General features: G+C 42.4%; 1 protein-coding gene across 1 annotated transcript in view; it reads right to left on the reverse strand.

Annotated features, from left to right (window-relative positions):
* The window catches only part of snx29 (sorting nexin 29), a 591,176-nt gene that overhangs the window by 193,398 nt on the left and 372,841 nt on the right, over window positions 1-24,937 (reverse strand). Inside the window, exon 17 of the mRNA XM_078240877.1 lies at window positions 4,225-4,280. Within this exon, the coding sequence (XP_078097003.1) occupies window positions 4,225-4,280 (56 nt within the window). The remainder of the gene's footprint in view (window positions 1-4,224; window positions 4,281-24,937) is intronic.

A 24,937-nucleotide genomic window follows, 5' to 3' on the forward strand; every position in this document is an offset into this window, starting at 1 on the left:
AGAAAAGAACCAGAGGGCATGGGTTAAGGGTGAAAGGAGAAAAGTTTAAAGGGAATATTAGAGGGGGGGCTTCTTCACGCAGAGAGTGGTGGGAGTGTGGAATGAGCTGCCGGATAAAGTGGTAAATGCGGGGTCACTTTTAACATTTAAGAAAAACTTGGACAGGTTCATGGATGAGAGGGGTGTGGAGGGATATGGTCCAAGTGCAGGTCAGTGGGACTAGGCAAAAAATGGTTCGGCACAGACAAGAAGGGCCAAAAGGCCTGTTTCTGAGCTGTAATTTTCTAAGGTTCTATGGTTCTAATGGTCAGATTTTTAAGAACCAGCAAAGAATAGCTCAAAAAAATAAAGAGGAAGAAAGTATAATATGAAAGAAAGTTAGTTAGTATTACAAAACAGCTCATAAAAGTTTCTACAATTATTTAAATAAGAAAAGTAACTAAAGCTAGTGTTAGTCCTCAGGAGAGAGAAAATCTGGGAAATTGATCAAGGAAAATAAGGAAATGTCAGAGGCATTGAATAGGTATTTTGGGTTTGTCTACACTAGAAGACCTAGAAATTTGCCAAAGATACCTGAAAATCAAGGTGTAAAAGGAAGTGAAGAACTTAAAATAATCATCACCACCAGAGAACGGATGCTGGGAAAAGTCTAAAGGCTGTTCAGTCCCTTGTACCCCAGGGACTTGGGAGTCATTGTTCAAGATTCTCTTCAGGTTAACATGCAGATTCAGTCGGCAGTTAGGAAGGCAAATGCAATGTTAGCATTCATGTCGAGAGGGCTAGAATACAAGAGCAGGATGTACATCTGAGGCTGCATAAGACTCTGGTCAGACCCCATGTGGAGTATTGTGAGGAGTTTTGGGCCCCATATCTACGGAAGGATGTCCTGGCCTTGGAAAGGATCCAAAGGATGTTCACAAGAATGATCCCTGGAATAAAGAGCTTGTCGTATGAGGAATGGTTGAGGACTCTGGGTCTGTACTCATTGGAGTTTAGAATGATGAGGGGGGATCTTATTGAAACTTACAGGATACTGCGAGGCCTGGATAGAGTTGACGTGGAGAGGATGTTTCCACTAGTAGCAAAATCTAGAACCAGAAGGCACAACCTCAGGCTAAAGGAACGATCCTTTAAAGCAGAGATGAGGAGGAATTTCTTCAGTCAGAGAGTAGTGAATGTGTGGAACTCTTTGCCGCAGAAGGCTGTGGAGACCAGGTCATTGAGTGTCTTTAAGACAGAGATAAATAGGTTCTTGATTGATAAGGGGGTCAGGGATTATGGGGAAAAGGCAGGAGAACGGGGATGAGAAAAATATCAGCCATGATTGAATGGCGGAGCAGACTCAATGGGCTGGGTGGCCTAATTCTGCTCCTATGTCTTATGGTCTACCAGATGGTCTGCATCCTAGGACCTTAAAAGAAGTGGCTGATGACATAGCACAGTGGTTATAATCTTCCAAATTTTCCTTTGATCCTGGCAGGGTCCCAGCAGACTAGAAAATGGCAAATGTGACATCTTTATTCAAGGAAGGATAGAGACAGGAAATGATAGGCCAAGCCTAACATCTAAGGTGTGGAGTTACAACAGGATATTTTTAAAAATCAATATGGAATCAGGCAGAATCAGCATGGGTTTGTGGCAGTTTTAGAGTTATGTGAGGAAGTAACAAGCAAGATGGATAATGGGGAACCTGTAGATGTGGTATACTTGGATTTCCAAATGTCATTTGCTAAGGTGACTGCAGAAGATGTAGGGGGTTACATACTAGCATGGATAAATGATTGTTTAACTGACAGGAAGCAGAGGGTGAGGATAAATGGATCTTTTTCAGATTGGCAAGATGTAATTACTGGAATGTTTTCAGGGAACAGTGTTGGGGTCACAACTATTTACAATCTATATCAATGAACTGGATGAAGGGACTGAACATATGGTAGCTGCATTTACTGATGACACCAGGTTAGGTAGGAAATTAAGTTGTGAAGTAGGTAAAGAGTCTACAAAAGGATATAAATAGGCTGTGAGTGGTGTAATGGGGCTAAACCAGCACACTATATATCATCATGGCAACTGCTAGCATTTTAAAAATTGAACAATAACCTTTTATGTCTATGTCTATGTCTTTTAAAATAACTGAAGCAATTTGCGCTGTTATCTCTGAAGATATGCTAATGACCCCTGTGGACTGCAAAGACCAAATTCAAACGGAATTATACAAAATCCATCTACATTTCAAAGGCCAGGCCTTTGTGAGCCTGGGACTGGAGTCTACTAGGACAAAGGGCACTGCAATTTTCCTTTCAAATTCTTAATGGTTGGAACACACACAAAGGAATATACACCCTTTATCAAAGCCAAAGTGAAGAGGTGGGAATCCAGTGAGAACCCTCCTAACTGGGAGAACCAGTTATACTGCTCTTCTGCCAATCAGTCAGCCATCTTCCATCTATTAAGCAGCTGCACAGAAAGAGGGTTTGGGTTTGAATACCTGGCTCCCAACTACACTGTCTCTACTGGAACTTCTGAACCACTGTACCATTGCCTACAGGAGGACTTCATTTCTGCAAACCTATCTCATTGTCAAAGTCATCTCTACTGGAAAAGTGAATTATCCAGCATCCGTTTTCAACCTGCCAATCGCCATGAAGGAATACACCATTGGACTTTGATTATGGACTCAGGACTCAGGTGAAACAATAGATCTTTACTCTGTGGTCTTTGACCTGTAAATTTTTCTTTCTCTATCCTTTTTTTTATTTTATAAGTGAAAATGAGGCAACTTTGTAACGCTCCTCTTGTGTTTGACTTTGTGCAAATAAACTAATCTCATTGGGTTCATCCTATCCTGCATTTGCTGTTGGGTTATTAATAGAAATTGGATCACACAAAAACCGAAGGTGAGAAATACACACCACTTATTAAGGGAGAAATCAAAACTGAAACACCATTCTATTTACAGGTGGGTGGTGTGGGGAGAATTCAGGGCTGTTTAAGTTAAACCCCCCTCCTCTCCATAACAGTGCACAAAAATTTGGCAGGTGATGTATAACGTGGAAAGTTGTAAACTTGTCCACTCAGGCAGGATGAATAGAAAAGCAGCCTGCTATTTAAATGGATAGATATTGTAAACTTTGAGGGATCTCAGGGTCTTTTTACATGAATCAGAGTAAATCAATGTGCATGTGATTAGGAAGGCAAATTAAATGTTGGTATTTATTGCAAGGGGAATGGAATATAAATAGAAGAAGGTTTTATTGCAGTTGTACAGGACTTTAGTGAGACCACATCTAGATTACTGTGTACAGGTTTGGTCTCTTTATCTGAAAAATGATCTGATTGCAATTAGAAGCAATTCAGAGAAGGTTAATTTGGGCTCATTCCTGGGATGAAGGACTTACATTATGAAGAAAGATTAAATAGATTTGGTCTATAGCCATCGGCATTTAGAAGAATAAGTGGTGAACTTATTGAACTTTACGAGATCCTGAGGGGAATGGAAAGGGTGGATACTGAGTGGATGTTTCTTCTTGTGGGAAAGACTAGAACTAGGGGACACAGTTTAATAAAGGGTCTCCCATTTAAGATGGAGATGAGGATAAATATTTTCTCTCAGAGGGTCTGTGGGATTATCTTTGCAGAAAGCAGTGGATCAGTGAATTTATTCAAGGCTGGGTGGAGTTTTGATAGATAAGGGAATTGAGGATTACGGGTGACAGAAAAGAAAGCGGATTTGAATCCACAACCAGATCAGCCATGATTTTATCGAATGGCAGAGCAGACTCAAAGGGACAAATGGCCTACAGCTGCTCCAAGTCCTATGTCCTGGGTCCCATAGTCTTTATTCTCTGGCAACCACAACTTTCATCATAAAACTACACTTTTTTCTGTCCTGTAATAGCTCAACTATTCTGGTGAAACCTGAACTAGTCAATGTATTGATATAAAATGTTTCTAATTACAAACAGCAGTCCATCTTTTACACAGCGACGACCAAAATGTCAGTGGGATATTTTAGCTTGCAGACTTCAGATAACTGATTGTTTAACAGAAGACATTCTCCAGTAACTGTTTATTCTTCATCACCGAGATACCAAAATGAATGCATTTTTAAAATACTTACACTGATAGCTAGATAAAATTTAATCAAACGATCTTAATTGTTTTCACAATTATTTCCCTGAAGAAGAGTTGTAAGGTATACAAGTCAAGAAAGAGTCAACTTACATTTCAAAATCTGACAAGCTTTGGTCTTCGGAGGTTTGACTTAAATCACCAGGAACCTGTTAAAGGAAGAAAATTATTTTCAACTCGAGAATTTTAAAACTTCACAAACTGAAAATGGTATTATATAGAACAGAATAGAATCATAGAATAGGATAGAATAGAATCAAAGAATAGAATAGAACAGAATCGTAGAATCCCTACAGTGCTGGAGGAGGCTATTTGACCCATCAAGCCTGCATCCAACAACAATCCCAGCCAGGCCCTATCCCCATAACCCCACGTATTTAACCTGATAATCCATGTATTTACTCTGCCAATCCCCCTGACACTACCGGTCGATTCAGCATGGCCAGTCCACCCACACATCTTTGAGAACATATGTTTACTATAATGTTTGCATTCTAATGCAAAAAGAAAGACAAAAGACCTGAATACAATTGTCATTAGAACCTTATGAATTAGAAGATATAAAAAAAACCTTGCAGGCAGAACAGCAAATACGAACCTTGCGATAAAAATTTCTCATCTGTCACTGAGTACCAAAGCGATTACTAAGGTTTGACCATTTGCATCAAGGTTTAATAGTGGTTCTGACCATGCTAGCAAAAGAATATGGGGTCCCCATCAGGAAAATTTGGTTTCTAATCAAGTCTCAATATTTAACGGAAGTGGCAGTTCTTTAAAACTGAATCACTCCCAGAGCACTCAGAATTAATCACTGGGGATATTTTGGCCAAAATACTTGTCATGGTTCCTCCAAAAGTGAACTAACGGCAGAAATAAAGTCACCCGGTGCAGGTCCAGCTATGCTTAGTAAAGGAGAGCATAAAGATGGTGAGGAGATTAAAGAGCATGTTATTCTAGATGGGTGACTGGTGCACTGGGAAATTCATCATCATGAAGCAAAGTAATGAGAAGTCTACACGTGTAAGATATCTGCTTGTCCCACACAGAGTTTACACAATTTTCCCAAAGGAATACACTCCACTTAGCTATGTCCAAGAAGTTTAAACATAAGCCATGGTCTATAGGTATGTCCTGATAACTACTGAAGCTTTATTGTCATGAGCTTCCCAGTGCTGCTTTTGCTACAGTAATGATATCTACTGGAAATTTGGCTTGTGGTGTTAATGGGAGCCAAGTGTGAGACCGAACAAACAAATACACAAATATATAAATTAGCAGCAGAAGGTGGCCTTGAACCTGCTGTGCCATTCAATAAAATCATGGCTGCTCTGACTGTGACCTCAACTTCACATTCTGCCTATCCTGGATAACCTTTGACTCCAGGGTTAGTCGAGAATATACAGTGTCGTGTATAACATAACAGTCAACGGTTTAGCCGAGGTGCAGAACATCAGTGGATAGCTCGCATAGAGGACTGAGGTAAAAGAGGAAATGCAGAAATGAAAGAGGTATGGGGGGTGTGACTGACGAATCATCTTGTGTCCAGTGAGAAAATAACTGAATACAGGCGTCAGGACTATTAGTGTGTACTGTTGAGAATTTAATGTGCGATAGAGACTAACATGGTTTGAGATTAGGTTGTTCGGATTTGGCAAACCAAGCAAGACGAAAGTTAGAACATGCAAAGTTTAAGATGAAAGGCAAGATTTATAGAAGGACTGGCGTAAAGAATTAGGTCTTAGTTTGGAGCTAGAGAAGACAATATTATCCCTGAAAACGAGCAAAGGCAGTTGCTCCATGCCCATTCAACATGACACCAATAATGTGCTACCTGTTCATAAACATGACTGTTATCTGCAGCTGTAACATTACTTGCTAGCACTATCTAAAACGAGTTAACACCTCTGAGCAAACACGCACTGTGGCTGCTCTAGTCGCTGATATCATTTAGGGTCAACCTCGGCAGCCATCTGTTCAAAAGGTCGTGAATGTAGCCCAATCCATCACACAAACCAGCCTCCCATCCACTGACTCTGTCTACACTTCCCGCTGCCTCAGGGAAAGCAGCCAGCATAATTAAGGACCCCACGCACCCCGGACATTCTCTCTTCCACCTTTTTCCGTTGGGAAAAAGATACAAAAGTCTGAGATCACGTACCAACCGACTCAAGAACAGTTTCTTCCCTGCTGCTGTCAAACTTTTGAGTGGACCTACCTCGCATTAAGTTGATCTTTCTCTACACCCTAGCTATGACTGTAACACTACATTCTTCTCTATGAATGGTATGCTTTGTCTGTATAGCGCGCGAGAAACAATACTTTTCACTGTATGTTAACATATGTGACAATAATAAATCAAATCAAATCAATGCCTTCCCATCGTGTGTCCAGAGAGCGCCCTGCAGATACAGGATATTTCTCCTCTTTTCCACTAAGATCTCTACCACAGTGTTGAAACAGTAAGAAGTCTCACAACACCAGGTTAAAGTCCAACAGGTTTATTTGGAATCATGAGCTTTCCGAGCGCTGCTCCTTCATCAGGTAAGTGGATTCACCTGATGAAGGGGCAGCGCTCCAAAAGCTCGTGATTCCAAATAAACCTGTTGGATTTTAACCAGGTGTTGAGAGACTCCTTACTGTGCCCACCCCAGTCCAACGCCGGCATCTCCACATCATGGCAATGTTGAGAAACCTTGGGTTATCCTTTCTCCCACGGTCAACCATTGCATTACACTATTCCAACTGATGTCAGCAACTACAGCCGCCACAATGCATGCTTGCCAAGACAAAGCCCATAGGAGAAAGAGGACATTGGCAGCAAGGATACAAAGTTGGTCGAGTGACAGGAAACAGAGTAGTAGTGAAGAGTCTTTTTTGGGACTGGAGGAAGGTATATAGTGGTGTTCCCCAGGGGTGAATACGAGGAGCGCTGCTTTTCAATATTAATGACCTGGACGTGGGTGTCCAGGGAACAATTTCAACATTTTGAGCTGACATCTTGAACTTGCAAGTACTGTGCACTGCGAGTGGGATCGTGATAAACATCAAGAGGATCCAGACACAAGGGGAATGGGTGGACAGGTGGCAGATGAAACTTAATGAAGATAAGTGTGAAATGACACAGTTCAGTCAGAACAACGAGGAGAGGCAATATAAAATATAGGATATAATTCTAAAAGGAGCTGTAGGAGCAGGGAACTGGGGATACATGCGCATAAATCACAGTTTGTAACAGAGACTGAAGACAAATTTAACACTGTAATGAAAAATATTTCAGGCTTACAATTTCAGAATGTACTGAAGAACTTCAAATCAAGGGTTATCTCCTTTTTCCCTTGAATGCTTTGAAAATACAGTGAAATTACCTACACTCGAAGCTAACCTGAAATATTGTTATCAGCAACGTACAAGAAGTCATGCCAGTACACGGGGAATGCTAACAATTCATGTGTCTGATTTTAGATTTCATAGTTCCGAAGTTGTCAGACTGCTGATACACTGCACTGATATAAACTTGATAACTTAATTTCCAATCCTTATAGTTGACTTAAAATGTTTTCATTCGAAGAAAGAGTGGCTCTGCTGCGACGCTTGATCCCACTGCTGCTTCCATCCATTTTGGTTAAAGCAAGTACCACTTTTTATGTGGTGCTACCAAGTAAACAGGTGCACCATGAATAACCAGGAGTGCACATCAACAAGCAAGAATACACATCAGAATTCCAGCTGTAAAAAATGATGGATTCCTGCCAATGAGATTCATCGTTTAGGAAAATGGTGTATCATAAGGCCTCACTGAGAAGAAACAGCTGTGACTTGCTGAAAAATTTTATTTATGCAGCATTCCTTAATGAAATGCATGGACTAATGCGCATAAAACATGTTTAAATGTGTCTGAAAATGCTTATGTTTAAATTGATGGAAATGTTCCCCAGTTACACAAGCGTTTCATCAAACTAAATGACAAGATATCACGGTTATTGCGAATGAGACGGAGAACTTGAAAAGAGTGTCATAACAAATTCATATTATTTATCATTTCACTGAACCAACACTTTAGTTGGCCAAGCTGATGGAACTTGCGTTCTTGAAAGATGAGCTTCCAACAATCAGCTTTTACGATTCAGTACTCGTGAGGTTAAGGCCAGATTTGATTCCGCCCCCTCCTCTCCCCTTTTTCTCATGCAATAATTCATTTAATTAATTTACATTAAGTAATTAGATTTCACCTCACAGAATTACCAATATCACTGAAAAAGGACTGATTGTGGAACACTAAATTTATCTCAGAATGTAAGAGGTTATCTTGAAAATCCAGATAAAAAATAATCTATGGGGCAGCTGGAGCATTTATTTACTTAATAACGTCAAACAGGTTTCTAACTAAGTCTCAGTAGAAACAATATAAAAGTATAAAAGTTACTGCCCTCTGATGTTAGAAAAACAAAATTATAAATATAGCTGTTCCTTGTATTTAGAACAGTACACCTGAAGAACTACAAAAGGTTCGAGATTCCTTGCTTTATGTGTAAATGCTGATGCATAGTGGAAGAGTTAGAGAGCCATAGAAATATACAGCATGGAAACAGGCCCTTCGGCCCAACATGTCCGTGCCGACCAGGTTTCCTAAACGGAACTAGTCTCATTTGCTTGCGTTTGGCCCATATCCCTCTAAACCTTTCCCATCCATGTACCTGTCCAAATGGCTTTTAAATGTTGTAATTGTATACGCCTCTACCACCCCACCTCCTCTGGCAGCTCATTCCATATACGCACCGCCCTGTGTGTGAAAAAACTGCCCCTCAGGTCCCTTTTAAATCTTTCCCCTCTCACCTTTAACCTATGCCCTCTAGTTTTGGACATCCTACCTTGGGGAAAAAGACCTTGGCTACTCACCTTACCTCACGATTTTATAAACCTCTATAAGCTCACCCCTCGTCCTCCTACGCTCTTTCAAAACATACAACCCAATGCAAACTGTTTTCATAAGAATACCAAACTAAAATGAGCATTATGTTCTGACATGTATTTTGTGGATTTTATTTTTAAAAATCCATTTTTGGACATGAATACTGGTTCTGGTCCCCATAACTATCCCGTATGTTTCTGGGTTTATTTTAGATTTTGCAAATGAGCTCAACTGGGATATTTCACATTTCCGTGTGACACGAATTGTAATTAGTGTGTGTATTGTTTCTGAATTGTTGCTATGGGTGCTCACCCATTTTGATAGGGATCATAACTATTTACAGTGCAGTTTATCCAGACAAGTAAAGCCATTCAGTACGAGGATCAAAACACATAACCACTGATAATTTAAATACACCTCAATCATCAGGGCATGAAGAGAATAAAGATAAAAGTGAACTGTCTGCCTCTCTCTTTATATGACTGAAGTGTTCTAGGGAAATAATGAGTAGAGATATGAATCAGATTGCAAATGGATTTTAAAATAATCGTCTAGAGAGACAGTGATCAAAGAATGTGCAAATATTATGGTGCTTTGCTCAAAACGTGGCCAAATTCATTTAACTAACAGCCGACATAAGTTTGTCAATGAGGTTCAACTATCATCTTACAAAAATAAGCAAGTTTTAAAGCAGATGGAAAAATCTCCAGCCTTTGAATTTATTTGCAAAGCATGAAACTGAATTCTGTAAAATGGCATTGCGAACTTGAATTTTAAATTCGGCATGAAAGATAAACAAACAATAATTGACGATCAGGCGTTCTTTGTGCATCTATGATTTGGTCTCTGTTGAATTATCGAGGACTTTATTATTTAACAGTGTTGAAGCTTGAGAAGCAATCTGTAAGGATTTTCTTGCGCAGGAGCTGTTCTGCATTTGTGAGGTGCTTACCACTGCCAAAGTTCTTATTAAGAAGTCTCACAACACCAGGTTAAAGTCCAAAAGGTTTCTGTGGAATCATGAGCTTTCAGAGTGCTGTTCCTTCCTCAGGTGCGTGGCCCACTCACCTGATGAAGGGGCAGCGCTCCGAAAGCTCGTGATTCCAAATAAACCTGTTGGACTTTAACCTGGTGTTACAAAGAACAAAGAATACAGCACAGGAACAGACCCTACGGCCCTCCAAGCCTGCGCTGCTCATGTGCCCAACTAGACCATTCGTTTGTATCCCTCTATTCCCAGTCCGTTCATGTGGTTATCTAGATAAGTCTTAAATGATCCCAGCGTGTCCTCCTCAATCACCTTGCTTGGCACTGCATTCCAGACCCCCACCACCCTCTGTGTAAAATACGTCCCCCTGACATCTGTGTTGAACCTTGCCCCCCTCACCTTGAACCCGTGACCCCTTGTGTTCGTCACCTCCAACCTGGGAAAAAGCTTCCCACTGTTCACCCTATCTATTCCCTTCATAATTTTATACCCCTCTATTAGGTCGCCCCTCATCCTCCGTCTTTCCAGGGAGAACAACCACAGTTTACCCAATCTCTCCTCATAGCTAAGACCCTCCATACCAGGCAACATCCTGGTAAACCTTTTCTGTACTCTCTCCAAAGCCTCCACGTCCTTCTGGTAGTGTGGCGACCAGAACTGGACGCAGTATTCCAAAGGTGGCCTAACCAACGTTCTATACAGCTGCAACATCATATGCCAACTTTTATATTCTATGCCCCGTCCAATATGGACTTTAACCTGGTGTTGTTAAACTTCTTACCGTCCAATAAAGGCAAGCATGCCATATGCCTTCTTCACCACCCTCTCCACCTGTGCTGCCACCTTTAAGAATCTGTGGACTTGTACACCCAGGTCCCTCTGTGCGTCTATACTCCTGATGGTTCTGCCATTTATTGTATACTTCCCCCTTACATTAGATCTAACGAAATGCATCACTTCGCATTTATCTGGATTAAATTCCATCTGCCATTTCTCTGCCCAATGTTCCAGCCTATCTATATCCTGCTGTATTCTCTGACAATGTTCATCACTATCCGCAACTCCAGCAATCTTTGTGTCATCCGCAAACTTACTGATCACACCAGCTACATCTTCCTCCAAATCATTTATATATATCACAAACAGCAGAGAGACTTCTTACTGTGCCCATCCTAGTCCAGCGCCGGCATCTCCACATCAAAGTTCTTATTAACAATCTAATCGGGTTTATTTACAAAATAAAGATCTCTACACACTTTAGGATTCAAAAGCATTCAGGATTAGATTACTCCTCACATTATTTACTCATGAACTTTTGTAATCACCCACACTCGTGGGTGGTGGCACGATGACACAGTGGTTAGCACTGCTGCCTCACAGCACCAGGGATCCGGGTTTGATTCCCGGCTTGGGTCACTGTCTGTGTTGCGTCTACACCTTCTCTCCGTGTCTGCACGGGTTTCCTCCGGGTGCTCCGGTTTCCTCCCACAGTCCGAAAGACGTGCAAATTAGGTGCATTAGCCGTGCTAAATTCTCCCTCAGAGTACCTGAACAGGCACTGGAGTGTGGTGACTAGGGGATTTTCACAGTAACTTCATTGCAGTGTTAATGTAAGCCTACTTGTGACATTAATAAATAAAACTTTATATTCTTCAAGTATTCTTGCAGCTACTAAGAATGTAATTAAACAATAAAAAATACAATTTTCTTTCATTTGTATTTTTACAGACATCAAACTGTTGAAAGTACCATCATAATACATGAGGCATTAACTAATTCTGGAAAAAGACAAGAAAGACAAAATGTGATAAATGGAAAATAAAGATATCCAACAGAATGTATGCAAATTAATATGTTGTTCACAGAATAGTGTACAAGTTATTCCCAATAATTATTTCCAATTATCGTTACAACAGATTAACTGTATTTAGATTTAAATTAATCTTAACACAGAACATCTGCAGCCCTTGAAGGATGAAAAGATGTTTTTCAGGCATCACGTTGTATTAACATGTTTTCTTTCAGTTGAATAAAATACAAAGCTCTCATTTGATTTTATTCATTTATCTTCACTAACTATAGCCTCGGGGCGATATAGTTTGTGGACTGAGGAAAGAATGTATTGATTTCCACCAACTGATTTCCGTGGGCTGAAAGGGGACCTCACCAAGAGTAGCGATTATGATTGCAAATAATGGCCCAATAAGAGATGACCACCGAGAGGATCACTGAAACACTTGGAGGAAATCTGTGTGTTTCCCAATCAGATACCATGGATGAACAGGGATACCCACTGCTTGCTGAAGTCCAGGTCTGAGGCGTTCAAGTCAGGCAACCCTGACCTATACAAGAAATGATGTGGAGATGCCGGCGTTGGACTGGGGTAAACACAGTAAGAAGTTTAACAACACCAGGTTAAAGTCCAACAGGTTTATTTGGTAGCAAAGCCACACAAGCTTTCGGAGCTCTAAGCGCGTTGGAACTGTTGATCGATGAGTCGAGCGCCATATCCTGTTCTTATGAGGGCATCTTTCAGCGTCTGGAGGTGTCTGTTGCGATCCTCCTCATCCGAGCAGATCCTGTGTATACGGAGGGCCTCCAACGCGCCACAGCGAAAATCCGCACCGACCTCCTCAGAAGACAAACACGGGACACAGTGGACAGAGTACCCTTCATTGTCCAGTACTTCCCCGGAGCGGAGAAGTTACGGCATCTCCTCCGGAGCCTTCAACATGTCATTGATGAAGACAAACATCTCGCCAAGGCCATCCCCACACCCCCACTTCTTGCCTTCAAACAACCGCACAACCTCAAACAGACCATTGTCCGCAGCAAACTACTCAGCCTTCAGGAGAACAGTGACCATGACACCACACAACCCTATCACAGCAACCTCTGCAAGACGTGCCGGATCATCGACACAGATGCCATCATCTCACGTGAGAACACCATCCACCAGGTACACGGTACATACTCTTGCAACTCGGCCAACGTTGTCTACCTGATACGCTGCAAGAAAGGATGTCCCGAGGCATGGTACATTGGGGAAACTATGCAGACGCTACGACAACGGATGAATGAACACCGCTCGACAATCACCAGGCAAGACTGTTCTCTTCCTGTTGGGGAGCACTTCAGCGGTCACGGGCATTCGGCCTCTGATATTCGGGTAAGCGTTCTCCAAGGCGGCCTTCGCGACACACGACAGCGCAGAGTCGCTGAGCAGAAACTGATAGCCAAGTTCCGCACACACGAGGACGGCCTCAACCGGGATATTGGGTTCATGTCACACTATTTGTAACCCCCACAGTTGCGTGGACCTGCAGAGTTTCACTGGCTGTCTTGTCTGGAGACAATACACATCTTTTTAGCCTGTCTTGGTGCTCTCTCCACTCACATTGTTTTGTTTCTTAAAGCCTTGATTAGTTGTAAGTATTCGCATTCCAACCATTATTCATGTAAATTGAGTCTGTGTCTTTATATGCTCTGTTTGTGAACAGAATTCCCACTCACCTGAAGAAGGGGCTTGCAGCTCCGAAAGCTTGTGTGGCTTTGCTACCAAATAAACCTGTTGGACTTTAACCTGGTGTTGTTAAACTTCTTACTATACAAGAAAGCCAGATACGATCTAAGGAGATCCATCAAAGATGCCAAAAGACAGTACCAGACCAAGCTAGAGTCCCAGGCCAGCCACACCGACCTCCGCCGACTATGGCAAGGTCTGCAAGACATGGTAGGCTCCAAGATGAAGGCAGGTAAAATCGCCGGCTCAATGCATTCTATGCCCATTTTGAGCAAGAGGTCTGCGAGAGCATGCCCTCCACCCTGGAAGCCCTGGATGAACCTGTACCCGAGGTCACCATTCCAGATGTCAGAGCAGCCTTCTCAAAGGTCAACCCACGGAAAGCGACTGGCCCGGATGGGATACCCGGACGAGCGCTCAGATCCTGCACGGACCAGCTGGCGCGGGTAGTTGCAGACATCTTCAACCTCTCTTTACAACAATCTGAGGTCCCCATCTGCTTCAAGAAGACGTTCATCATCCCGGTATCAAAGAAAAGCCAGGTAGTGTGCCTCAATGACTATCGTCCAGTGGCTCTGACATCCAACATTATGAAGTGCTTCGAAAGGTTAGTCATGGCACAAATCAATTCCGGCCTCCCAGATTGCCTAGATCCACAGTTTGCCTACCACCTCAACAGGTTCTCAGCAGACGCCATCTCCCTGGCCCTGCACTCAACCCTGGAACACCTAGATAACAAAGGCACCAATGTCAGACTCCTATTTATTGACTACAGCTCAGCTTTCAACACCATTATTTCTACAAAACTCTTCTCCAAACTCTATGGCCTGGGCCTTGGCACCTCCCTCTGCGACTGGATCCTGAACTTCCTCACCCACAAACCACAATCAGTAAGGATAGGCAACAATACCTCCTCCACGATCATCCTCAACACTGGTGCCCCACAAGGCTGTGTCCTCAGCCCCCTACTATACTCTTTATACACATATGACTGTGTGGCCAAATACCCCTCCAACTCGATTTTCAAGTTTGCTGATGGCACCACCGTAGTGGGTCGGATCTCAAACAATGACGAGACGGAGTACAGGAATGAGATAGAGAATCTGGTGAACTGGTGCGGTGACAATAATCTCTCCCTCAATGTCAGCAAAACGAAAGAGATAGTCATCGACTTCAAGAAGCGTAGTGAAGGACATGCCCTGTCTACATCAATGGGGACGAAGTAGAAATGGTTGACAGCTTCAAGTTTTTAGGTGTCCAGATCATTAACAACCTGTCCTGGTCCCCCCATGCCGACACTATTGGTAAGAAAGCCCACCAAAGCCTCTACTTTTTCAGAAGAGTAAGGAAATTTGGCCTGCCCACTACGACTCTCACCAACTTCTACAAATGTACCATAGAAAGCATTCTTCCCGATTGTATCACAGCTTGGTACAGCTCCTGCTCTGTCCAAGACTGCAAGAAACTACAAAGGGTCATGAACAAAGCCCAGTCCATCACACAAACCAGCCTCCCATCCATTGACTCTGTCTACACTTCCCGCTGCCTCGTCAAAGCAGCCAGAATAATCAAGGACCCTACGCACCCCAGACATTCTCTCTTCCACCTTCTTCCGTTGGGAAAAAGATACAAAAGTCTGAGGTCCCAACCGACTCAAGAACAGCTTCTTCCCTGCTGCCATCAGACTTTTGAATGGACCTACCACGCATTAATTTGATCTTTCTCTACACCCTAGCTATGACTGTAAAACTACATTCTGCACTCTCTCCTTTCCTTCTCTATGAACAGTATGCTTTGTCCATATAGCACGCAAGAAACAATACTTTCACTGTATACTAATACATGTGATAATAATAAATCAAATCAAATCAAAAGATAGAGCGGCCATGTTGGCCCAGCATCTGATGCTCAATTCCTTCGACTGATAGGGGGTTGACTATTGAGCGAGACATAGACACAGGTGGCCAACGTGACATTGTCAAGATCTTAGTAGGAAAAACAAGAGGCAACATGAACTAAATGGTACACTTCTAAAGCAGGTGCAGCAACAGAGAGACCTGAGCTGTCTGTACACAAGTGTTTAAAGGTGACAGGGCAAAGAGAGAAAGGTGTTAAAAAGACATTTGGAATACTTGACTGTAAATTGAAGAGTACAAAAGCAAGGGAGTTATACCAAATGTTGAGAAAACAATGATTAGGGCTTGGCTGGAGTTTTGTGAAACAATTCTTGGCACCCCACCTTGGGAAGGATGTCAAGTTCCTCAAGACAAAAAGATGTGAAAGACTTCAGTTACATGGAGAAACAATCACCTGCCCCACCCTGGAACCCACTGAGGGGTTCGACATCATGAAGCTTTCAGATACAACAAATTAGGATAAACTGTTTCCAGTGGCAGAAGGGTCAACAACAGGAGCATGCAGAGGGCGGCACGGTGGCACAGTGGTTAGCACTGCTGCTTCACAGCGCTAGGGACCCAGGTTCGATTCCCGGCTTGGGTCACCGTCTGTGCAGAGTCTGCACGTTCTCCCCATGTCTGCGTGGGTTTCCTTCGGGTGCTCCGGTTTCCTCCCACAGTCTGAAAGACGTGCTGGTTAGGTGCATTGGCCGTGCTAAATTCTCCCTTAGTGTATCCGAACAGGTGCCTGAGTGTGGCGACTAGGGGATTTTCACAGTAACTTAATTGCAGTGTTAATGTAAGCCTACTTGTGACACTAATAAATAAACTTAAACTTTCAACTGAGCTAACTGGCAAAAACAATCCAGTGATGACATGAGGAAAAACACATTTCCAGAGCGCGTTGTTATAATCGAGAATGCACTGCATGAAAATACTTCCAATAATAACCTTCTAAAGGGAATGGAATTACTCTTTCAAAGAGCCAGCACAGACACGTTGGGCTGAATGGTCTTTTGTTTTGCATCACTGTATGATTCCATTATTCAAATGCACCAAAGAGGGGTAATAACAAGTGAGTTACTATCTCCTGATTACCTCTGATACAGACTATCAAATCACAGCAAACATACAATGGAGCATAAATATTGAATTGTCTGATGGTCATTCATGCCTCACCCTGATCTCATATACCCAAGAAATGTTTTACTGAGATACAGATTAACTCTAACCTACAGTGAGTGTGTGCCCTCCAGAACAAAATTTACTTTGATTGTTCAGCCATTTGAGATTTTACATCGGTCAGCTCCACTTGGTCAATGTTATACAGACAGGAGACAATTTTTACCACGATCAACAAGTAATTTACTAGGATGCTACCAGGACTTGATGGATTGAGTTATAAGGAGAGGCTGGATAGACTGGGACTTTTTTCTCTGATGCGTAGGAGGCTTATAGAGGTGATCTTATAGAGGTCTATAAAATAATGAGGGGCATAGATCAGCTAGATAGTCAACATCTTTTCCCAAAGGTAGGGGAGTCTAAAACAAGAGGGCATAGGTTTAAGGTGAGAGGGGAGAGATGCAAAAGGGTCCAGAGGGGTAATTTTTTCACACAGAGGGTGGTGAGTGTCTGGAACAAGCTGTCAGAGATAGTGGTAGAGGCGGGTACAATTCTGTCTTTTAAAGAGCATTTAGACAGTTACATGGGTAAGATGGACATAGAGGGGTATGGGCCAAACACAGGCAATTGGGACGAGCTTAGTGGTAAAAACTGGGTAGCATGGACAAGTTGGGCCGAAGGGCCTGTTTCCGTGCTGCGAAACTCTATGACTCTAATTGAGTTCAGACGGTATGTATTTATTTGGCTCTACAACCCCAATGTAAAATGCTCCTTAAAAATCAGGTTACCTTTCCTGGTTTCTGTGGTTCAATGTCAAAAATATCTTGATCCATATTGCCCTTATTAAACATCTTGGAACATTTTTACTTTGTTAAATGTGCAAAGTAAATGCTGGTTAACCAGATTCCAATAGAAGTTCACAATCCTCTGCCCAGCTAAGTTTCTGTTTTGAAAGATGCGATTGGAATTTTATGAAATGAATCTGGACGGGACTTTACTTCAGTCAAAATATGAAATTTCCCAAGTGCCGCGCTTCTAAATTCTTCGTGACATTTAGATTAAAATACTTATTTGTGGAGCTGATGTGCACAATTATGCCAATTACAAAAGAGAATGTGGATTGGTTAATTATTGTGAAACATAAAACGCAAGTGAGGTTAAACCTTTAGTTTTGAAAATTACACAAGATAGGATAATATTGTTGGTGGTGAAGTAAATAACAGAAATGACAACTGCCTTCACACGCCCCTCTTGCCATTTTAAAAATTGGCTTCAATCAAAAAATCAGGCAGAGTAAAACAGGCTTGCAATTTGCTATCGCTTATTCTATCCTACCAGCCAAGACAAATTTCAGCCCCATCTCTGCAGAATTTAGGGTGGCACGGTGGCACAGTGGTTGGCACTGCTGCCTCACGGCGCCAGGGACCCGGGTTCGATTCCAGCCTTGGGTCACTGTCTGTGTGGAGTTTGTACGTTCTCCCCGTGTCTGCGTGGGTTTCCTCCGGGTGCTCCGGGTTTCCTCCCACAGTCCAAAGATGTGCGGGTTAGGTGGATTGGCCATGCTAAATCGTCCCTTAGTGACAGGGGGACTAGCTAGGGTAAATGCATAGGGTTACGGGGGTGGGGCCTGGGTGGGATTGTGGTCAGTGCAGGCTCGATGGGCCGAATGGCCTCCTTCTGCACTGTAGGGATTATATGAATTTAAATCTCATCCATGGTGATTTTTGAGAAATGCTAAAACTGCTTAGCCACACTTTTTAAAATGGCATCTGATTAAAAATATCACCCTATACTTGTTCAATAAAAATATTGTCTCCCTCCTTTAATGAATTCAACAAGTGTTGTGTGATTCCTAATTACAGTTTATAGTAATCAGCAGACGCTGCTCCAAGCAGATAATTTTAGAGGGACTCATTTGGCGGCTTCTTATTTTGAAAACTGAAATAGTGCATCAAGGGCTGATCTGGAGCTCTCCCTTCATTTTATATTCATCTTTATCTTCTTTCCAGTCCTTACTGGGCTTGGCTTGTTCTTTATGTTTCCCTTGCAGCTGCCGACTTGACCACTGTTCAGCAGCGCACATTTTCATTTAACCATTTCCGATTTTGTGACAGTTCTCACCTTGTTCTCAACGTCTGCTTGGCTGGAATTCTCCGCTGCTGCTGCCAGCGAGGTTGGAGAACCGGGCGCTCAGCCAAATCTCCGTCCACTGCGGCGGAATCAGAGAATCCTGCTGACGTGAACTCGCTAACATTCTCTAACAATCCCATCACTGTTTTACTGTACCTGTTCAAAATTAAAGGTTTATCTCCACTTGGGTTTTACATTTGTTAATTCAATGATTTAGGGTCTGAAGCAAATTACTGCGGGTGCTGGAATCTGAAACCAAAAGAGAAAACGCTGGAAAATCTCAGCAGGTCTGGCAGCATCTGTAAGGAGAGAAAAGAGCTGACGTTTCGAGTGATGATGATCGCTTTGTCAAAGGGTCATCGGGACTCGAAACGTCAGCTCTTTTCTCTCCTTACAGATGCTGCCAGACCTGCTGAGATTTTCCAGCGTTTTCTCTTTTGGATTTAGGATCGAGCCCCATCACCACTTTACATCTAAGAACTGTCTCCCCTCCCTTCACAAGCTGTAATATATCATTCATTAAGTGCTGAGAATTGATGGGTTTAATTTAATTCTTTGATCAAATGCTCTCTGACCAACTTGCCTTCAGCCTTGACCGAAATGCCAATAGTTATTACTTGGGTCTTTATTAGCTCCTCTTTCCTAAATGAAGGACAGTTTAAATCTGCCTACATTCTCAATTAGAATGTGCAAAGAAGCAATATTAAATGTACATTGCTGCTCAGTCATGGACCGGAATTCTCCCATGCTCCTGCTGACAGTCCGAGATGGCGGCCAGAAACTTACTGGTAGATTTTTGTTTTACGGCATATATGATTGCCAAACCCTCTTTACCAATTTGTGAAAACTTCCTTTACGGTATCTAACAAGGTCCTGGAATCAAAAGTGACAGGTCGCTCCATGCCATCTTCCACCTTATGGCAAAGCACAGTCCCTGTGCCGTAAGACAATGCATCGCACGTCACTATTAGCCACTAGGCGGGTGGGAATGGGTGAGATTGTAGGGCCCTTTGGCCCTATTTGGTCAAAGGCTGTCTCTGAGAATCTTCCCCCTATCAGCATTAATGTTCCTTCAAACATTGCTGCAAAGGGCGTCTAAACTGGGGATATGTTTGGCATAAAGCGGCCGTAATAGTTGACCATCCCAAAAAAGGATTTCAACTCAGCTACCTTGCTTGGTGCAGGTACCCCTTTATCACCTCTACCTTATCTTCCAGAGCGTGTAAACCTTTAGCATGGACTTTGAATCCTAAATGTGAGGCCCCATTGACCTGAAAAGTACACGTTTCCCTTTTCAGGCGCACCCCTGCTTATTTAAATCTTGATGTGGAGATGCCGGCGTTGGACTGGGGTAAACACAGTAAGAAGTTTAACAACACCAGGTTAAAGTCCAACAGGTTTATTTGGTAGCAAAAGCCACACAAGCTTTCGGAGCTGCAAGCCCCTTCTTCAGGTGAGTGGGAATTCTGTTCACAAACAGAGCATATAAAGACACAAACTCAATTTACATGAATAATGGTTGGAATGCGAATACTTACAACTAATCACTTATCTAATCACTTACAACTAATCACAAATAAGACTTGATTAGTTGTAAGTATTCGCATTCCAACTATTATTCATGTAAATTGAGTTTGTGTCTTTATATGCTCTGTTTGTGAACAGAATTCCCACTCACCTGAAGAAGGAGCTTAAGGCTCCGAAAGCTTGTGGCTTTTGCTACCACATAAACCTGTTGGACTTTAACCTGGTGTTGTTAAACTTCTTACTGTATTTAAATCTTCTGAGGACCTCTTCCAAATTGGCCCCATGCTCTTCGGGTGATGCCCCCATATTAAGATATCATCCAGATACATAACTTTTGGGATCCCTTGTAGAAGGCTTTCCATTGTGCACTGAAAGATAGCTGATGTAGATGAAAGACTGAAGGTTAGCCTTGTGCTTTGGAATAAGCCCTTGTGTGTGTTGACGGTGACAAAATTCCCGCGTCTTCCTCCAGCTCAAGCTGTTAGTATGCATGACTCAAGTCCAATTTTGTGCACTTGAGACCTCCTGTCAGTTTAGAATAAAGGTCTTCTATCCTAGGGATAAGATATCTATCTATTTAGACAGCCCTGTTCACGGTCAACTTGTAATCGGCACAACTGCTTACTGTGTGGTCTGTGTTTTAACACTGGGACTATTGGTGCTGCCCATTCAGAGAATTGTACAGGTTTAATTATCCCTAGGTTTCCCAAAATTTCAATTCAACTTCCACTTTTTGATAGAGGGCATAAGGAACAGGTCGGGCTTTAAAATATTTTGGTGTTAATTCAGGGTTCATGTAAATTTTGGCCTTACCTCCTTGTTTTGTGCCCCGGCTCTGTCTAAACAACTTCCTGGTACTTGCACAGGAGTTGCTGGAAAAGCCCGTCTGTGATGCTTAATATCTCCAGCTAATTCAACATGACTTCCTTCAGCCAGTTTCATCCCATAAGGCTAGACCTCTGCCTTTTACTACCATCAGGGATGGCTGAGCAGACTGGTCCTGGTAAGACACTGGTGTCGTGCTCATTATCTTCAGGGCCTTCCCTGTATAAGTTATTAACTTGGCAGCTGTACTACTAAGCTTCAAGGGTTGCGATCCATCCTGTAAGTACTTGTATGTTTGCTCTCCTACCATCATGGCAGAAGCGCCAATATCAACCTCGCTACTCAATGGCCACGTGTTAACCATAAGGTATATTTTGATGGGGGGTGTCTTATTTAACTTTACAATGTTGAGCTTATAAATTTTGGACTTCTCTTCCCAGACTTCCACAAGCCTATTCACAGGAGTCATCGTTTTTTAATTGGGATCTAGGCACAGTCTGTTTGACTCTGCACCTGACTTGAGTGCGTCTCTTCCAAATGTACCTGAAACAAATGAACTCTTTACATTTGCATCTGTCTTGGGGATGGACTCCCCCACAACGAGAGCATGTCTCTAAACCCTGTGGCTGATGACCGATCTGCCTTTTATCAGGCTCCACTGTGCCCTCACTACAGGTGCTTAGAGTAACAGCTGCTTCCCGCCATAATTGATTTACCCCACTTTGCACATATTTTAGTTCAAAAGCACTTTGCTTAGCACTTTCAGTCGCTTCCCCCATTTCAACTACCTTCTCTAGGGATATTCTGGTTTCTGCCATCAACATTTTCTAAATATTCAAATTATTGATACCACAGATCAGACAGTCACAGAACATATCACTGGAGACTGGCCGAATTCACGGTGTTCAGCCATTTGGCAAAACTTAGCTACAAAAGCAGAAACCATCTTCCCTGGGTCCCTCATGGCCAAATGGAACTGATACCGCTGCATAATAATGGAGGGTCGGGGACTGCCGTGATCTCTCACTGGTGCCACTAGTTGATCAAAGGAGTTAGTATCTGGAACCTCTGGAGATTGTACGTTTGAGGGCTGCAAACTGTAAGTAAAATAACTTTTTGTTTTGGTTTTGAAATTATTTCATTGGCAGCAAGAAAGTATCAAAGCCTTTTGATGTACTGTCCCCAATTTTCAACCTCCATATTACATGGACCGATTTTCCCCCAAAAAACGACATAGTTATTTGACTATGGTTGCTACAGATCAATCTACCTAACCTGCACGTCTTTGGAGTGTGTGAGGAAACCGGAGCACCTGGAGGAAACCCACACAGACATGGGGAGAATGTGCAGACTCCACACAGACAGTGACCCGAGGTATCCCTCGCAGGTATCCAAGAGCTCCCCCTTCCCACTCCAAATGTTGAATTTTGCGGCCGTGGAATAATTTATTTTCATTGTCAAAATTGTAGTGCAAGGTAATACGATGAGGAAGTTTTAGATCAGAACTGTAATTTATTAAACAAGAACTGCAAAACAACACCCATAAACTGAACACTGATACAGTTCTTGTCCCTCCAGCTCCTTAGCTTGCAATGGCGGTTTCTCATCCCCGGACCTACAATCCACCACGCCATAGGTCAAGGTTCATACGCTCCATTCTGATAGGTCCCTGGCAGGTCATGTGACCCGCAAGCAAACAATCGCCCCTTAAAAGCGCCGCACTATCACAGTGCACCTTTTAAATATGGCACCCAGATGTCATGACGGGACACATGCCCTACAGCCCACTGCAGCACGGGAGACGGCGCAAAATCGCAAGATGCATAATTAACTATGCCAGGGACGAATGATGCGGCACGGTTTTCCATCAGCATCTGTCCTCGCCACGGATCTTAGTCCCAGATTGGGGAATTCCACCCATGGTATGGGAGATAATCTAAAGATCAAGAATAACTGAGCCTTCTGAAGGATCACGATAGAACACAGATTCGTTTTGCTATCACAACATCCACTGTAAATCTTACATTCTAACACCGATCTTGTAAAGTGCAGGTTTTAACGAGTACCGTAATAAACTCTCAACATATACTGTTTTTATGATCTGTTGTTAATATTGCTAATTCCAGATATTTAGTCACATGTACTCTAAAGTTCTAAATCCATGAAAAATAAGGATTGGCGATGTACTTTGTCGCGAGTAAAAGTTCCTTCACTGAGTTCAAAGAAAATGCTCTTCCACCTTTTTTTTTTCAGAAGCAGTAGGAACAAAAAGTATAAATGGTAATCAAATGTCATGGTCTAAGATTGAAATATTCATAACCTCCCCATGGAAATCTGAACAAGCAAGATCATTTTAACATTTAAGCCAACCAAACTGACTTCACAAGTTAAACTCAGCATACTAATCAATTCATAGCACACTGAATGATAATGGAAGTGCATGAGATTCAGAATGTCAAAGACATGTTCAAAAGGTGCATCCTCATTTTTTTTACAGCCTGAAAATGATTCATAGAAACGTAGAAATTAGAAGCAGGAGGAGGCCATTCGGCCCTTTGAACCTGCTCCACCATTTATTTTGATCATGGCCGATCATCAAATTCAATATCCTGATTCCCCCCTTCCCTCCTCCATATCCCTCGATCCCTTTAGCCCCAAGCGCTATATCTAATTTCTTCTTGAAATCAGACAACAAAGAACAAAGAGAACAAAGAAACTTACAGCACAGGAACAGGCCCTTCGGCCCTCCAAGCCTGTACCGACCATGCTGCCCGACTGAACTAAAACCCCCTACCCTTCCGGGGACCATATCCCTCTATTCCCATCCTATTCATGTATTTGTCCAGATGCCCCTTAAAACTCACTATCGTATCTGCTTCCACTACCTCCTCCGGCAGCGAGTTCCAGGCATCCATCACCTCTGTGTAAAAAACTTGCCTCGTACATCTCCTTTAAACCTTGCCCCTCGCACCTTAAACCTGTGCCCCCTAGTAATTGACTCTTCCACCCTGGGAAAAAGCGTTTTGGCCTCAACCACTTTCTGAGGTAGTGAATCCCACACATTCACCACCCTCTGGGTGAAGAAATCTCTCCTCACCTCAGTTCTAAAAGTCTTAACCCTTATCCTAAAACTATGACCCCTTTGACAAAGCTTTGACAAAGGGTCACCTGGGCTCGAAACGTCAGCTCTTTTCTCTCCTTACAGATGCTGCCAGACCTGCTGAGATTTTCCAGCATTTTCTCTTTTGGCTCCTAAAAATAATCCCTGTTTACTTATCTTTTTGATAAGTCATCAGTCCGGATGAAGCAACTGGCGACTAGTTCTAATTCATATGCAAACTGGCACAAAGGTGTCAGCTGCGAAATATTTACATAATTAAATAAAATTAAGAACCACCACTTAAATTATGCACAGGTAGAATATTACCACATATTCATTCTGTAACAGGTATATTTTTCAGATTTTCTTTGGTTGAATCTTTCAAAAAGTACAACCTGATTTATCATTTTTAAGTTTATAAAATATGTAATATGGCATTTTTCTATATCGTCACATCGGCTTGTGAACTGATAATACTTGATTTGATTTCTTATTGTCATGTGTTGGTATGCAGTGAAAAGTATTGTTACTTGTGCGTTATACAAACAAAACATACTGTTCATAGAAAAGGCAAGGAGAGAGTGCAGAATGTACTATTATAGCCATAGCTAGGGTGTAGAGAAAGATCAGCTTAACACGAGATAGGTCAATTTCTCACAGTAGGGCAATCATAAGAAACAGGCTCTTTTCTCAGAGGAAAAGTATAATCCCAGAATACTCTTATGAACCTCTCAGTTATATAGTGACAAAGGGTGAGACCAATGAGAATCATCGAATTCCTAGAGTG

This window comes from Mustelus asterias, chromosome 23, assembly GCF_964213995.1.
Source record: "Mustelus asterias chromosome 23, sMusAst1.hap1.1, whole genome shotgun sequence".
NCBI classification, from domain to species: Eukaryota; Metazoa; Chordata; class Chondrichthyes; order Carcharhiniformes; family Triakidae; genus Mustelus; species Mustelus asterias.